The sequence below is a fragment of the Bremia lactucae genome, linkage group LG11, assembly GCF_004359215.1.
Source record: "Bremia lactucae strain SF5 linkage group LG11, whole genome shotgun sequence".
In the NCBI taxonomy this organism is placed as follows: Eukaryota; Oomycota; class Peronosporomycetes; order Peronosporales; family Peronosporaceae; genus Bremia; species Bremia lactucae.
Window position 1 is genome coordinate 4,237,514 of NC_090620.1, and position 18,203 is coordinate 4,255,716.

At 45.8% G+C, this 18,203-nt stretch overlaps 1 protein-coding gene across 1 annotated transcript; it reads left to right on the plus strand.

Annotated features, from left to right (window-relative positions):
* Positions 1–11,490: 11,490 nt before the first annotated feature.
* CCR75_005327 (uncharacterized protein) lies at positions 11,491–18,203 on the plus strand (the record flags this gene model as incomplete). Its single annotated transcript, XM_067963408.1, has 2 exons — positions 11,491–17,944; positions 18,008–18,203. The coding sequence occupies 2 exons, from the start codon at positions 11,491–11,493 to the stop codon at positions 18,112–18,114; spliced, it is 6,561 nt and encodes a 2,186-aa protein (XP_067817129.1). The 3' UTR covers positions 18,115–18,203.

Below are 18,203 nucleotides of genomic sequence, written 5' to 3' on the forward strand. Positions count from 1 at the left end.
GCTAGGGTGTGTGCTTAAGTAGAGCGTGCCCCCATAAAGACTTGCCCACCTACAACTTTCAACTTAAGAAGTGCGCACGTGAAGACGGATTACCGCTTCCGTGACGACACTTGTACTAAAGTACTTAGCTCGTTGGGTGAGGTCGCTTAGGGGCCCACCAACAATCTCACTGCACGTGTGAGAAGACGGTCAAACCGCCTTCTCACTGTGCCTAAAGGTGTGTGCGTAAGTAGAGCGTGGCTGCTATAGTAGCACCTGTCTACACCCACCCTTGTGTCTTAATGTGCTTTCGCATTTAAGGGGATCAAGACATCATCTGCGATTTAAAAAAGTAAGCTCGCCATGCAGGAATACACATCTACAGATGGCATCCAATCATTGGATAAAGTTTATATTTAATTACATTTGGTTTAAATATATTTCCCTAGTCGAACGTGAATAAAACAGTGTCTAGTTTTAATCTAGCCACATCATTTGTCAAAAGGATCCAAAAAGACGAGTGAAGGTATTCTACTTTCATACTTCACTCCTACTTAGTGGCTTGCACTTCATTTGCTGCATCATTGGGGACAAAATAATACTTTTATTGTTGCCTAAATTGTTTATCGGGCATATAAATCTAAAATTCCCTTGCGGATCTCCAATATCAATGACGCTATTATAGGATACTTCTTGTCCTCAAAACTGCATCTCATGCTTTACGCGCAAGTAAAAATATCGTTTGCCTTGCAAAAGGATATATGGAGCTTTGATTTCTCGTGGTGAAGCGTGTGTCGACACAATATTGGTTAAAACGCAACTTTTTAAAATGGCTGTGTCATCACTCCCGGGGCTAACTATATTTTGGTGTTGTCGCATGGTGTTAAGTCATCTGGTCGCTCAATCGTCGCATGAATACCCAATTTTCTCTTCCAGATGATTTCAATTATCGATGAGCGTGATGTATATATTTGAAATTTCGTTTCTGCAGCTGGTGGTAAAAACATGGTCTTAATTAATCTGAACTTTTTTCCAGCTCAATGCTTGCGATGCGAAATAACGCATGAATGTCGCATCCATTTCCGAACAGTCCAAGAAAGTTGCTGGAAGTTTTTTTTACGGCATCTCGATTAGTTGTCGGCTTGCTTCCGATATTGTGACCACAGCAATTGTTGAGCTTGTACAATGGTTCGATATGACATTACTTTATATCTTAATGGCGCAATGAGTCTATTAAATACCTAAGCACGTGATATTGGCTGCAAAATATTCAATATGTTGTGCTTTGTCTTATTTGTTAAGCAAACGTGTCGTTAATTTTCGTGCAAAAAGAAGCCATCATATTTATATGAATCAGATGCCGGCTCTATTTGTCGCAACGAAAAAGTCAAGATTTCCACGTGTCCTACGCTAAAAGGCTTTATCTCCGTCCAGGAACGGGAGGATGTCGTCCCGCTCACGTCTTGTCCATAAAAGTGGATTCGCGCATGCCAGCGCATCACGTTATCCGCTCGTTCTTTTTTTAAGAAACTTCGGTTGGGGGAGGCACAAATTGCTAAACAGTGACATTCTTGTATGATAAACAGGACTGTCATGTCTACTCTTTATCTATCATAAGATATTTATTGCCCGATAGCCACTGCAAACTAACAAAGCCTATGGTCACCGCACAGTCAGGTCCCCCATTCTATTTCAAGCAAGATAAATGGTATTGGATCTTCCACCTGATCGGAGTTTTTCGAAAGTCTCGTTATATTAGCTCATACTTGCTATTGTTAGCGTCACTATCCCTTACAACTTGCATAAAAAATCTAATCTTTTTCGCATTAGGTCTACTGCGACAAGGCTACCACCACTTCATTGGTGGCAATCGATTGCATGACTCGTCTAATTTTAATTTTTGTTTTCAAGAGACCGCTACAGTTTTAATTGGAGCGAGTCATTATCATTTTGCTTCCGTCTCAGTAAGATCTCTTTCTTTCTTATTTCAACGAGCGACATGGTGCGTATGCTCCTGATTAGCAGTATTTTTGTGTCTGCGATTTCCCTCGGAGATTCGAGTGCTTTCCTCGTAGCCGCTAATATAGAGCAGGAAATGCGTGACACAATCCCAGTCGCGCCAGTTGCTAGATACCTGAAAGCTGGAGAACTGCGCAAATCTGCGAAATCTGAGGAGAGAATGTTTTCCAGCTCCAAACTATTCAAATTCTCCAAAGAAGACGAGAAGTTGTTCCAAGAAGCCGCGAAAGAGATTACTGATACAGCTTCAACCGCAAAAGGAGCTACAAGCAAATCAGAGACTGTAAAAAGAGAGATAGACCCAGTTGAAAAAACAATGGCAGCAAAAAGAAGAAAAAGAGCCGATGCAAGAAAGAGAATAGATCTTGAAAATGGCATGGAAAAGCTCAATACAGATGACAACTAAAAGGATAATACAAACAACAATGATGCTACGTAATTTAATGTTGATGTATTAATTAAATCTGTAAGCGTCAAATTTTACTTGACATTTAAAAGCTATTGAAGTAGTACACTCCGAATTATTTCTGGTTGTCAATTTCGTCAATTTGTTAATTGCGCTGGAGCATATGTTAGGTGAATACGGGGTAATTTCTTAAAGGCATTCAGGTCATATTTAAAAAGCCCTGTAAGTACATTGTAATGGTGTTTCCGTTTCATAAATATTATTTTCGGTAAGAGGAATAATAAATACGATTTCCTTTAAGAGAAAATCAATAGATTTTTTGGTCTTTTATCAAATTCGACTTAACAGTTCCAATATTACCAATTTTGGTAATATTGACGCGATAAGACAGTGATTCTTTTAATTGGTTGATTTTAGTTTGAATCAACCGATCTACACGTGTAACGGGGTGTATCGTTACAAGAAAATTAACACTTTAAGGTTGTTAATTGTATATTATCTAAAAGGTAGAGAATATTTGGAGAATATATCTTTACGTGGTAATTTCCTAAAAGCTTATCTATTGGTAGATATACACCATTATATCTACTTTCTCCGCGGTCCAGTCAGCGCTGGACGCACGCAAAAGAAAAAGACAGATAAGACTTCATTACATGTTTTGTATTAGTTTAAAATTAATTTAGTACTTAATAGACAGAAGCAGAAGAACTTAATTATATTAAATACGGTTTTATCAACCTCTTTTAAGCAAGTGCTATAAAGAGAGTCTTCCTTTGCACGTACTAGGTGCGTGAACTGACGTGAGGCACCACTCGCACCGAGGCAGTGCGAAGTGGACTTTTATTGAAACAGTACAAGTCAGTAGTGCTCCGTTACACCTGGTAGCACTTTGTAGTTCGTCCGTTTCGCGTGATAGCTACTCCTTTCTAAGTGACATAGAAAGGAGTGCGGTCAAACGAATGAGTTCGACCGTAGGGAACGATGCCATCTTGGCCATGCTGTCCGATTTTGACAAAGATGCCCTCTATTTATCATCGCCAAGTTCATACACATGAACATGACGAGGCGAAGGAGAAGGTAGCCTTGCTTAATCCGCAAGGCTCTCAACAGGCAGAATTGTTGAGGTTACAACAAGTACAGAACCCTGTACCTGGGATGACGCACACGCGTCGTCCGGAAACCTTAAAAATTGACATCTCTAAGTATAGGGGAGTCGAAGAAGACTCCATCTTAAGATGGTTTGTTGAGTTGGACGATGCCATAAGGGCTCGTCAAATCGTCGACGAGCAAATTCAAGTCGCATTTGCTCAGTCAAACTTAGCAGGTCGTGCCAAAACTTGGGCACTAGGCCTTAAGTTGCGCGACCCATACGTCTTTGAGTCGCTAGAGAAAGCCCGACTCAAACAGACTTTTGAGCCGCCTAGGGCTGAGGTTAGAGCTCGGTCAGAGCTTCTAAAACTCAAGCATGGCAAGCGTGATGTTCACGCTTATGCCCAGCACATACGACTTTTAGCGAGTTGTATCACAAACAACCCAGTTCATGAACACACTTTGATTACGGTGTTCATGCAAGGTCTTACGGATGGTCCCGTGAAGATCCACCTGTTCCGCTGGAACTGGATACGCTTGAAGAAGCAGTATCCGTTGTGGAACAAGATGACTTTAGCTTGAGACATGCTCAAGCTAGTTCGTCATCATATCGTCCTCTAAGACGACACGAACTGGGAGGCCCAGAACATATGGACCTCTCTTATGTCGAAAGCGATAAACCTCGCTTTTCGAACAACAAGCGATTGCGGAAATGCAATCGCTGTGAAAAGTTAGAAGACTACGCTCATGAGTGTAGGATTCCACGCCCGGTACCGAGATGTACTGAACGTAATTATGGACCGAATACCAAAAAGGGCAACGGTCGCGGGTCCGACGTTGTTGCGAAATCGCTACAGTGCGGCAGATCGCCAAAAAACGACCGGGGTTAGTAAGGGCGCAACGCCCTAATGATCCAGCAACCTCAAGAGAATTTGCAAATCTCTCGACTAAAGTTGCTCCAGACACAGAATCGTTGTGTGTCTCTGCACCTGGTGATGAGGAATACCTCATCACCTTGAAGTTAAAAGTGACAAATTATTTGTCACTTAGAACTCTAGTGGACTGTGGAGCGTCGAATAACTTTATTCGTCGCCAGTCGCTAGAAGTTCGTAGGCTCAAATATGTTGAGCGCGACATCGCTCCAATAAGAATGACGGTACGTCTAGCGGCAGGCGCATCGATAAAAGTAATGAAACGCGTAGTGAAATTTCACTACACTTTAAGAGATTTACAGTACGATGATGATTTCATCGTACTGAATTTGGATGACAAATTTGATGTCATCCAAGGTTTACCTTGGCTTGGAAAATATGAGCCATGGATCAGCTGGCAGCATCGATCCGTAAAGATGCCTGCCACTTGTTTAGCAGATGGCCATCTGATGAACATTTTGGAGCGTCCACACGCGTGTAGATGTACTAGAGTGAGTGCGATGGCCTCACTTGTGGTACGGTCGTTAGTACAACTGCACAAGATCACAGTGTGATTATAGTCACACTGTGGAGTCAGCTGCCGGCGGCTGTGTTAACGCACAGGCAGCGCCAAAGGTCCACCACTCGAAGAGGTCGAGTGGATTGAGACATGAATGTACGCCTGGCGGGCGGCATTCGACGAGTATACCGGTTGCAGCAAAGGGACAACACGATGATCCTAGGTCAAGCTCAGAGTTGACCGTAGAGGACCCGACTGTGATAGCGCAATCACATTCGGAAGACGTTGAGGGAAGAGGTCTCAACGTACTTGAGGAGAATTCTCATCAATAGTTGAAGTTACTAGACTTCTAGATCCCGAGGGATTAATCTCTGGGCAGCCTGTGGATAAATCCCAGGAAGAAACCGAGACATTAAATGTCTTGGTTAATAACGGTTCAAGAGTAGGCGCTTCTTCTCTTGATCTGTATGCGCCTCCGAAGTTAACTTTGTAGATAACTCAATTTCCCACCCTAGAACCTAAGTTGTGCTTGAGAGATCTGCATGGTGGTAAACTCAAGCAGATCTGCGTACTTGTCACAGAGGACGATTACGTAACCGACATTCGGTCAGCGGTAATTTTTGCAGAGAACGAACGCGTTCTCACCAGCTCATCGATGGACGAAAGTGTCCTCGATGTGAAGCTCGGATGGAGAGATATACTACTTAATCCTGGGAATCACTTAAGATAATCCTTTATACAAGGATTTGATTGAATTTAGGGATGTATTCCCTGAAACAGTTCCATGCGAGTTGCCTAAGGAAACAGGCACTCGACATGAGTTCGAGCTCAAACCGGGCTCGAAGTACTGTGTCATGAAGCAGTGGCCACTGCCTCGTGAACAAGTACTTGCGATCAATAAATTCTTTGTCGATCGATTAAAAGCGTGCGATGTGAAGGAGTCAACCTCTTCACATAGCTCACCGACCTTGTGTGTGAGAAAGGCCACAGGAGGGTGGCGGATAGTGCACGCATTCAATAAACTGAATGCTGCAACGGTACCGGCTCAAACGCCGATACCTAGAAAAAACGTAATCATAGATGGTATGTCTAAGAGTACTATCTTTTCGTCTATGGATCTGATGGATGGATTTATTAGATCCTAATGCGTGAATGGGACATCCCGTACACAGCAGTGAGCAGTGTCAGTAGGATGCTCTGGGAATGACTAGTAATGCCACAGGGGTTTACACTTATGCGAAAGCATAAGTTGTAGGCAAATCTCAAGAAGTGTATATTCGTTGCAAGCGAAATACCACTTCTTGGGTGCATCGTCGGAAATCACGGCATGCGCCCTGATCGCGAAAAGATCAAGGCAATTACCAACCGGCCAGTTCCAGTCGATGTCAAGGGACTTAGAAAGTTCCTTATCAGCGGCGGGCTGGGCTAGCGGCGTACTTGCCCAAGTTTTCACGCAATGAGGTCGAGATGACAGTTCTTCTCTCTCGTCTCTTGTAAAAAGACGAGAAATGGTTATGGAACGCTGATTGTCAGCGTTCTTTGAAAGGTATCAAACAAAGCTTGATGCAGTCGATCATCTTGGCGATTGCAGATCAAGACAGACTATTCCATGTGGTCTGTGACGTCAGCGATTTCGCAATCGGCTGTGCGTTAATGCAATACGATTCAGACGGCGCGGAGCGCGTCGTCTGTTACCAATCGCGTCAGCTCCATCCAGCTGAACGCAATTACCCAGTGCATAACAAGGAACACCTTGCCATGGAATATGCCATGGCTAAATTTAGGGTCTATCTCCTCGGTGATAGACCGTTCATCGTATATACGGACCATGCGTAATTACATACGGTCGTAAACAGCCCACACCTCTCGCAAAGAATGACGAGGTGGCTATCTTTCTTCGCGGAGTATAAATTCTCCGTGGAATTTAAACGAGAACGCCTTATGTCGTCGCTGATGCGTCGACCCGATTTCGAGCCGGTTGCGTACTCCAACAGTGAAAATAATATCACGTTTGCAACACTCATTACGAGTGTTCCGTCATCAACCTTGTCTGATGACATGAATAAAGCCTACACACAGAATGCAAATACCTTCTGCGTTTAATTGGATCATCTGATGAATTCATCCGATAATCCTCTAAAGATTTACCGGCTTTATATCGATCGTCATTAGATCGATACACATAACGCGCAACCGCTTACTGTACTACACAGCCGTTGCTGGCGACACTCCACGTGTTGTCGTCCCAACACACAATGATTTGAGCTTGCGCATCATGTATGAGTGTCACGATGCACCGACAAGTGGGCGTGAAAGAACTTATCTCACAGTAAGTCGCGACTTTTACTGGCCCAATACGTGTAAAAGTACATTCGTGCTTGCGAGGTATGTCAACGGGTGAACACCCCTAGCCCTTCATTCCGTGCACCCCTACAGCCTCTACCATTTCTGGAAGAATCTTCGCAGTCCGTATCTATGGATTTCGTCTTCGGATTTTCCGAAGACGATCCCAAAAACAATTTAATCCTTGTTTTTGTAGACATATTCAGCAAGATGGTTCTAGTTTTTGTGAGCAATAGTGTCATCTTTATTACTAAGTTTCTCTCTTTCGATGTCAATTGCTTCGACATCGACATCATTCGCGTCGTCGGAAATTTTGACGCGTGATGAGCATTATCCAGAGCTGGTTTTGCTCGTGCGATTCCCTTCAATAAACTAGAGGATCCTTTTAATTGATTGGGTATGCAATGCGCTTTCTGGACTTTACCAATGAAAGTCGCGCGGCTATTGATTAACCAAAAGGAGGCGTCGATCATAGAGAATGGTACTTCCAAACCAGTACCTGTCCTAGTTACGCGAGCGTCAAGCGATGGTCGACATGCGCGCTGAAATATGAACTTCCACGTCCGTCTTTCCGTTCATGGCTCTGCTATGAACGATGACGTCAAAAGATCTCGGGGCAAAATCCCGGTGGGCTTACTCGGCGCTTATGGCGGACGTTAAGGCGCTCCCTACATGGGCGATCTTTAAGGAAAAGATTCGCGCCAGAACGGTGTATGGGTAGTAGACACATTCACAGAAATTTTGATGGCGAATTCAACTTTCGGTAAAAACTCGCTCCAATTCGGATATGATTAAGCGGAACCTCGAGTGTCTCTTCGAGGACGCGATTGATGCGTTCTGCCTCTCCATCTGTCTCCGCATGATCAGAAGTTGACTTAGTCACCCGTGCTCCGAGAGATCGGAACACGGATTGCCAAAACGCGCCGTGAACCGTGAAACTTAATCAAAGACCAGCTCACGGGGAGTAAACCGTGGAGTCTAAATATCGCGTCTATAAAAACACGGGCACAGCCGGAGCCGTGATTGACTCCGGTGCTGCAACAAGATGAGCCAGCGAAGAATACCTCACTGAAGACGAAATATCTAATGGCAGTGCGCACAAAGCGCACTGAAAAAGACAAAACAAACGAGTCAACAGAAAGATTTCTACTGGCTCGAGAATTAATAGTCCGTTCGTACGGATTCCATTGCTAACGCAGTGGAACGGCAGAAACGGTACGCAGACAAACATGGAAGAGCAAATGTTCTTTCATTAAAAACTAATGAACTAGTGCTACTGTCTACGGTAAATTACTTAAGCATGAAGTCACTAATGTGGGTAGTGGCAAGCTACTACCCAAGTTCATCGGGCCATTCCGTGTACTGCACCGCAGAAGTAATGCGTACACAATAGAATTGCCACGATGATGCGGACGCATCCTACGTTTTACGTTGGTCGGCTCCGCCTGTACCATTAGTACGCGATATATTCCGCGGACGGATCTGATACCCCTTTCAAGAACCCCAAAAGATTCTTGTTTTTTGTGATCACGAACCAGACTCTAATGGTGAGTATGGAGATTCTCATGCCGAATCCGAAGTTCCTCGAAATCGCGATGAGCTAAGTACAGCTTATAACGATGTGATACTTTCGTTCGTACTCCAACATTGAGTACGCATTCTTCGTGCGGCCCTCTAACCGTTCGACACGGGGAGTCTCCACCTTCTTTTCCAATGAGTGACGCTTACCGCGCTCGTGATCAAGTCACTCCTCCAATACATGAAGGTAGTGGTCGAGTTTGTCGATCTGCGACTCTAGACCCGACACACGGTTCGGATCTAATGTTCCTCCTCCACCACAATCATTGGTGGATTCCCACGGTGGCCAACGTTTCCTTGTGGAACGTATTTTAAACCACCGTGATGAGAAGGGGCAGCGAACCAACTTTCTCGTTCACTGGCGCGGTTATCCACCTTCGCATGACAGCTGGGAGCCTCGGTTTCAGCCGGTTGTTGACGTTGAGGGTGTCGTCCGTCACTATGACGATACCCATTCGATGGATCAGAAGGTCGATCGGAAAACAAGCCCCCTGGCGCTTGTAAATCGATTGTAGAACGTCATTTGCACCGCGCATCCCGATAGAGATGTGAGCTCTTTCCCAGGGCGTAGAAACGTAATAAACATTCTCTTTAACTCGTTTCGTGTTTGTCGACAGAACACGGACAGTGATCGCCTAGCGTGAGGCATGGACGTCCTGCCTCACAAGACAACCGATGCAATTTATACCTTGCACCAGTTGGAGTTCGTTTCTCAATCTTAGAGCGAATAGCGTTAAGTCTTTGAAGCCAGGCTTCGCGTCCAATGTCATTGACATTGCGAATGAACGCGCTCCAGGCTTGCATAAGCGAGATTTTATCTCGCTTATTGTTGCCACTATATTATCGATGCTTGAACAAAGCATCGAGATATAAATCTTCCTCAGCGCGAAAGTTCTTCGCGCTGGAATCAAGGCCATGTAGCTTTGTCGCAAAAATAAAGGATATTTATTCTGAGGAGTAGCCCCGCCAGACAAGCTACTAACTAGCCGTTCGGGCAAAAGCCACGTCTTTTTCGAATGGGCAAGACGAGACATTTTATTGTCTACGCTCCCCTGAGTGGTACCCACTGAAGCAGGGGTACCACAAGAACATTTAGTACGATGGTTTACGCCATCACCACGCACAGGGATGAGTGCGAGTGACGGCGCAGGAGACGGTGCTGGCGATGGGAAATCATCATCGTCAGTACCAAACGTGCTATAGCGAACGCTATTAGCACGTCCCCATCCGATTGAGCCCCCTCACTCGAAGGCTCATTGTCAGCCGCCTGACGACGATCAGGCGACTGTTCTGCTCTCCCCGAGTTGGCCAGATCGTCCGACTCGCATTCATAGTCGACCTCCAAAGAGGAATCGCACTCACGTGGTGATTCATCACGTACATCCGCAAGATTTAGCCTTGCGGGAGAAGATTATGCTACTGCAGACGAAACGTCTGCTGCAAGAGACGATAATGCGTCGCCCGCGGCTACATGTACCGCAGCCGAAGGCGCCGCACTATTCGCATACCGCATGGACTGGTTAACCATGCGATAGAATTGAAAATGATGGTTATGAGCAATCAACATTGTTTTCACTTAAGTGGTTTCATAGTGACCACTCTATCATTGACAGTCAAAGTGATTGTCGTTTAAGGGAGGGGTGATGTAACGGGGTGTATCGTTACATTAAATTAACACTTAACGGTTGTAAATACATATAGTCATAAAACTTAAATAATATTTTTGGGAATATTACTTCACATAGTAACATTTGAAAAGTTTATTTATTGGTAGGCATAGGCCTTTATATCAAATGCTCCGCGGTCCAGTCAGCACTGGACGGGCGCAGAGAGTGAGACAGATAAGACTTCATTACCTGTTTTGTATTTATTATATAATTAAGTCAGTAGAAAATAGATAAAAACAGAAGAGCTTGATTATATTAAATACAATTTACTTTTAACCCTCTTTAAAGCAAGTGTTTTAAAGAGAGACTTCCTCTGCACGAACTAGTGTACGTGAAGTGACTTGGCACCACTTAGTGCGAAGTGGACTTGTACTGAAGCAGTACAAGTCGGCAGTGCCCCGTTACAGTGGATTGATAGGAACATTATTTGAATAAACCGATGTAATGTTTAAGGAAATCATTATGTATTTTGAGTTAGAAGTGTATTTTTGAAAATCGAAACTATTTTATAAAATCATTTTGATGCTTGAAAAGTAGAACTAATTTGGTATTTAGTAATTCGTCATAATAATAATCAGCTTAATTGAGATTATCCTTTTAAAAGGTAGCCAACATGGCGACAAATGCATAGCAGCCTATAATTCACTCGAACGATGTTCACGTGGCTCAGACCCAACAGTATTCGTATGGCACACGTGGCCATAGATGTCTGACACACCAGGGCTGAAGTCGGTAAGATAAAACGATAATTTTAGTTTCAATTTGCGTTCTACTTTCACTTTAATAAATCAAGCTGATTTCCAATACTTTCAAGCAAGTCTTGTTGAACTGCACGCTAACTTCCGTGTTCGTCACACACCTCTGCCTCCTTCTTATCGAAACATACATCGTGTTCAAAGTATGCTATTTTTGACAACACAACGTCAGCGTCCGCAATGAAGTCGCATGAGCTTCCGGAACTGTCAGTATTGAAAAAGCATGAGCAGCCATCACGGCGAGTGGCAGCGTGTACGGAACGCGCAGGGGCGGTACTTTTACGTCAACCACGCGACCCGTGAAACGTCGTGGCACCTTCCCACGGCGGACCCGCTGCCGCCCGGATGGGAGGAGCTCATCGACGGTCAAGGTCGCATCTACTTTGTCGACCATAATACTCGTTCCACCACGTGGATGGACCCACGCGTGGCGGATGCTCGACGACGTGGGTGCGATCGTTCGGCAGCACGCACGCCTTCCGAGACCAGCAGTTCTCCACCGCACGAAACAGAAGAGCGCTCGCCGACGTACGAGGACCAGCGACGCGATGGCTCCCGCTCGGACATTGCCAGTCGAAGCGACAAAAGCAGTCGAGAAGAGCTTTCGGTAAGCTCGTTGTCGTCTTCGGACTCGTTAATGAAGGCGAGCGACCAGACGACGAAACTGAACACGTCCGCAGTGCTTGAGCGCTATCGGGACGAGTTTAATCTCGCCGACACCGCCGTGAAACAAGATCGCGCTTCAACGGGGCTGCCAGATGAAGTCGATGAATGGTTTACGGCCCACTCGGATGATTTATTGCGCTTGTCGAGCGTAGAAAGGAACAACAGAGAGCTACTTCCAGCCTTGGACGCGCCGCGCATTACAATGACGAGGGAGGAGACGCTGTCGACACACTCGCAAGACGAGAGTGAGACGTCGTGGCATGCATCCGCGACGCGCCATTCGTTTCTGCATGGCCAGGAGATGCTACCGCTTCAATCGTCAGGCGCACGCGGCAGCAGCTTCACCGCGAGCGACGTTGTGAAGGAGCCTCGCCGGTACTTTGCCCCGATTCTCGTGCCCGACGACGACGCACCAGGCTGTCAGCAATGTGGCGTGCGCTTCAGCACCTTTCGACGTCGTCGCCATTGCCGTCTTTGTGGCAACGTCTACTGTGCCGAGTGTACCGCTAACAAGGCCAAGCTCCCATTTGAAGCTCCTGCATCCGAGAAGGAACAACCCGTTTGCATGCGGTGCGTTCGGAATATCCACGCTGACGACTTTGTCAGCATTGTCGGACTTCGACGCAAGCTCGACGATCCGTTGTCGACGATTGAAGACAAGGTTGAACAGCTGAGTCAGCTTTCAATGACGCTGGCTGGTGGACGCCCCGAGACGGACGAGAATATGGGCCTGCACCGCGTCGCGCAATTGAACGACATCGAAGCTGCTGGAGGAGTCGCTTGCTTCTGCCAATTGCTCACCACGGACGTTAAAGTGCTGCAGCAAGCGACACTTTATATGCTCGTGAACCTCATGAAGCTCGAGAACAGCGCTGGGAACGAATTCTCGGCAGGCGAAGCCTTTGTGCACTCGGGAGCGTGCGCGAAAGTGATTAAAATCCTCAAGAATCGAGAAATTGCTCAGCAGGTGGATCTAGAACGCGTGGCGCTGCGGCTTGTGTACCAAATGTGCCATTCGATTCCGTGTCAGAATGCACTTTGCAAGGCTGGTGCTGGCTCGCGTCTTATGGATTTGATGTCTGTCGACTCGCCGTCAACGCTTGAAATGCGTGTAGAAGCAGCGCGTTGTCTGAAGCGGTTTGTGCATAAAAATGCGAAAAACATTGTCGTTATGATCCAAAGCAAAGGCGTGGCAGCGCTGTGTATGCTTCTGGGGGATTTCATCGAGTTGCGGACGGACATTTCGCTTGACAAAAGCAAGAGTGGCGTTTCTCGAGATGAGTCGCTTGGGGTTGCGATGGAGGCGATTTTAAGCACCATTTCCGAGTGTATCAACTTTGCAGACTTTGGAGCGTCACAGACACAGCGTGGCGTACAGCAGATTCCTGCTGATGGTATCCATTCATTCGTGACGGTCTTGAAAACAAGTGGCCACGCCAATCGTATGCTAGCATCGCAAGTTCTAATTCAAGTGTCCAAGGAACAGTCCTTGATTTTACTCTTGGCGAAAGAAGAGACTTTTGTTAAAGAAATTATGTGGATGCTTGACAATGGAGACTCTACAATTGCTTCGGAAATCTTATGTGGGCTCTGCTCGACCGTATCGAACCAGAATTTAAACGGCTCTTTCCGCGGTGGAAAAAGTAATCATGCACACGAGCAAGTGCTAAAATTGCTTTATGAACTGCAAGTGTTTGATTTGGTGCTTAAAAAACTGAACGCTTGCGTGGTTGGAGATCAACAACTTGTGGGTGAGATTACGTTGCAGCGAAATTTGTTATCAATTACGAAGAGCTACAGCGCAAAGTCGGCGACGTATGCCGACCATATATGCGCTAGAAATTGTGTGCCCACTCTGTGTGCTTTTTTGCTTTCCCACAAGGAGCGATTAATTCCGGTTTGTGCGCAGACTTTGATGAATCTGTGCTCGTTTAATTCAAGCATTTTTGATGAGCTTTACAATTACAACGTTTCGGACTTTTTCCATCGCCTGTTACTAACACCGCCGGAAGAGAATCAATTATCTGCGCTTCAATACTTCCAATCGCTCGTTGACACCAAAAGACCGTTTTCAGTTGATGTTCTTGACACACTTTTTCGAATGGCGTCTGGACGCGATAAATTTCTAAAGGCGAAAAGCCTGGAAATTCTTGCGCGTCTGAGCAGTGTTGACTCAATTTTCTCTGAGCTTGAGCCATTGGAAGATTCCTTGACCCCGAAAACGGGGGACCTTGTGCAGGAACTTCAGGAACGCGTTGTTGCCATGGCGTATTTTCCAGTGTTAATAGCCAGTGCCTGCTCTTCAGCTGAAAGTGAGGTTCGGAGTAATGCCATAAAGTGCCTCAGCTGTGGCGTGAACGGCGATAAGGAACTCGTTGGACGCATGCTTGAAGAAGAGATGCTACGCGCCTTCTACACGGGTCTGCGCCGATGGATGAACGTGCCGGCCACTGAGCTGACCCTAATTGAAATGCGGCTGAACAAGGCACTTTTACAGCTCTTGTACTTGGTTTTAAAGAAAACATCTTCACGTATCGCTCTTATGGGTGAGGAACAAGTGACAAATCTCATGACTGTCGTGACGGAATTTATCGTGTCCCAGCCTGGCTGTTTGGTCCCGGCCATTCGTATCATTCGCCTCTTAATGTCGCACGCTTTTTGGAAGGCCTCGTTTATTAAGCTGTACGCTCTAGAGTCAATGTCAACGGGCTTGAAATTTGTCCGAGCTCTTATAAATGGGATTGCCCAGTCGAGTTTAAAGGTTAAAGAAGATAGCGAGAATATGGTGCTTGATGAAGGTGTTGCTGTGCTGAAAGAGCTTATGAAAGATATACAAAAGCCTGATCAAAATGACGTTGTCGAAGAGAACGATGCCATTATTAATCTCTTTATCAGCGCTGGTGCTCACATATCCTTGCTTGAGCTTCTTCGCGATAGTGCGGTTCGTGAAATAAGCCGAAACATGCAGGGGCAAGCTAATTTTGAAATGGACGAATACGCTTTTGAAGCGAGTCACGAGTATGTCGCAACTCGGGCGCTTGAGCTCTTGGGTCTTCTAGCCCGTTCACGTCGCATTCGGCTGCTTATTCTCGAAGCGGGTGCTGCGCTGGATGCTTTAGTGATCGCGTACGAAGCTGCTACCAGCGAGTATACTAATTCGTCGCCTGTTCGCCAACTGATCGCTCAAGACCTTGGACGGATTCTGATTCACTTGTCAAGTGATCCGTTGGAGTTCCGCAAGACTTTGTACGATCATCGTGCGGTTTTACCGCGTAAGATCCTTGAAAACATTCTTTCTCCTGCTGCCGAGGTCGCTGAGACTGCTGAAAAGATTGTTCTGAACTTGGTTGAGTCGGATTTTGCGACTTGTCCCCTGTGGCTTGAATTGATTGAAACTGCGAATGTGCGGCTGCTTTTTGGTGTGGTCCTGGGAGCCAAGCGGCTGTCAGTGAAGGTCACTGCTGCTCGGAAACTGTTTGATATTGTCTTTTCTCATACGGACATTCTGGATGAAGACAATGGCTTGTCACTAGAAGAAATGAGCACGTTAGTGTCCATGCTAATTGATTTCTTTATCGATGTTAATCCTCGAACATCAGTAGTCGGTGTTCTTGCTTTGACGCTTTTGCTAAAGAATGGTCGAACACTGGATAAACATCAGATGGAGAGGATTGCACTAGATGGAGCGGTATCGCTTGTGTACTGGATGGAAAAAGGAACAGAACGGCAGCAAGAAAACGCAGTCAAAATCTTACATGATGGTGTCACGGACTCGGCCATACTTTTAAAGTTTTACGAACAAATCCAAGATATGTCGGTCCAGCGCGAAAGCGCCTTCTTGCTCGAGTTGGGACAACAGCTACTTGATGTAGATCTCACTACGAATCCAGACGGATTATTAAAGCGTTGCAAATTACTAGAAGGTCTCCTTCACGTGACGGACTTAAGCGCTTTGCCAATTGACTGCATTGAGATCATTGAAGAAGTGACAGCTTATTTGCTGGAGCTAGTGAAAGATAAAGAGCACGAGTTTGAGAATGCGATCAAAAATGCTGACGAGAAAAAGTGTTGGGAAACGCTGTTGCTTGCTATAGTCAATTTTTTGGACGCCTTGGCTCCATCAAGTACATTCCACTCGACGCTTGTGCAGCAAAATACAATTGAAAAGCTTCTCAGTGTGCTGAATGGGCAAAAGACGGCGACTGAGCCGTCTGCAGAGCTGATTCATCGAATTTGCCGTGTCCTTCGGAAATTGTGCATGCATGAGGTACCTCGACTTGTTGCGTGTAATGGCACTGAAGTGTTGCTGGAAACTGTGATGAGTCATAAAGTTGGAGAGCGAGGGGTCGAGCATGTTGCAGAAATGTTAGAGACATTTAATTTGATTGTGGACTGTGGCCAAAGTGGCAAGTCTGCGTTGATGGAAACAGAGGGCTTTTTTGAAAGCTTGGTTAGAGGCTTTAAGACAGTGTCTGGTGACTTTAGTGAGGATCAAACTGGAATGAATGCATTTTTTTTTAGTACGGAGAGTGATGAACCGAACGCTAACTTAGAAGTGGCGTGTGGACTCTGTGCGCTGATCTTCTTTCTCGCCCGTGGTAGGACGTACCGTCCACAATTATACAAAAATGCATACTTGGTGAGGCATATTGTGGCTGTCATGGCTTGGTTTCCGTCCATTTTTACAAGAAAAGAAACTGTGACACCGGAGCTGAAGGAGAAGTTTCGATTAATTATCGGATCGGGCCTCCCGTTTTTAGAAGCTGCCATTGTGTCTGCGGAAGAGTTGGGACTGCAATTAATTGATATGAATAACCTTTTTAAGAAGGCCTTTAGCGTGTACATGAAGACAATTGATACATATGCGGATGGCCACCAATGTGTTGATCTTTTTCTTGCAGCATGCGACGGACTCAAGAGCTTTCTATGTAGTGATAGAGGATTGACGATGTTGAATCAACAAGATAAATGCGAGCTGGAGTTGCAGGTCTTGCACGCATTGAAATCGTCACTAAATTCGATAGAGTGTCGGTTGGCATTGCTGGAAATAGCAGCGATTGCTACACAATTCGCGGAGCCAAATGACGTCGAGTCTGCTCGTAGCGCATGGCTTGTTGATCGAGTGCTCCATGCACTCTTTCAATTTGAATCGTTTGCAGACGACTTGGATGTGTCGATTCTGTATACATTACTGCTTCAATTTTCATCATCGTGTCGAATTCGCACATTATTGTTTGAACACGACGAGTACGATAAGCTTGTAAGGATTCTCGTAGCGATTGCAATCGATGGCGAGTGGCAACGTTGGCGGAAAAAGACAGTGCGAGTGTTGCAATTGCTCGGGGAAGACTCGGCGCTAGAACAAGTGCATATTGATGTTGAAAGATTACCAATGCTGCAAGCATCGACGATGTCTTTGTATCGAAACCGCGACAGTAAGCAAGTCACAAATCCCATTCGATGTTATCACTGCCGTCAAATGGTTTCTGCCCCCGTCCAAGCCAATCAAAGCTCAGTGCCGTGTCCGTACTGTCAAAAGACGATTGTGCTATCTTCCGATAACTTCTTGTCAGCGACTGATGACGAACTGCCCTCAGTCGTGGAGCAGCTCGACACCAATGACGGGGAGAATAGCGCTTTGTGCAGGCTCAGTATGGAAGGAGAAGACTTTGTATGTATCAATTGCAACAGGATGCTTGAGCTTCCTCTCGGTCTCAGTACTGCGGAATTCATCTGTCCTCACTGCTTACAACTCGCCTCGGTAAAGAAGACGAGTCTATCAGTACTGCCAGCACTCACAACGAAGAAGGAACGATTATCAGTTTCGTCGGTGCGGTCGGTAGAATCAGGGGCGAGTTTGCCTGTAGACTCGTCTTTGTCGGGGATTGACGTGCGAGATACCAAGGTCGTGAGCTGTGGTCATTGCGACAAGCACCTTATCGTGAAAAACGGAGCACCTGCAGTCAAGTGTCCTTCATGCCGTGGAGTTTCTAAACTCTCAACAACTACAAGTAAGTGTTTCTTTTGCCACTGTTACGTATTCAGCCTCTCATGTTTTTGTGTTTGTGCTTCAGCGCAAGAAATGATGCGATGTAGAAACTGCAACACACTTTTGAGCTTACCTGCCGGCGCCAGAGCGTATAAATGTATGAAATGCCTACAAACGACGCGACTGTCGTAGCCCAGTGAAGAAGTTGACCCGAGAATAGATGCCTAAAGTCCGTGTAAAAGTGTCGAGTTTTTAAAAAGAATTGTTGAAGAATTTCCACA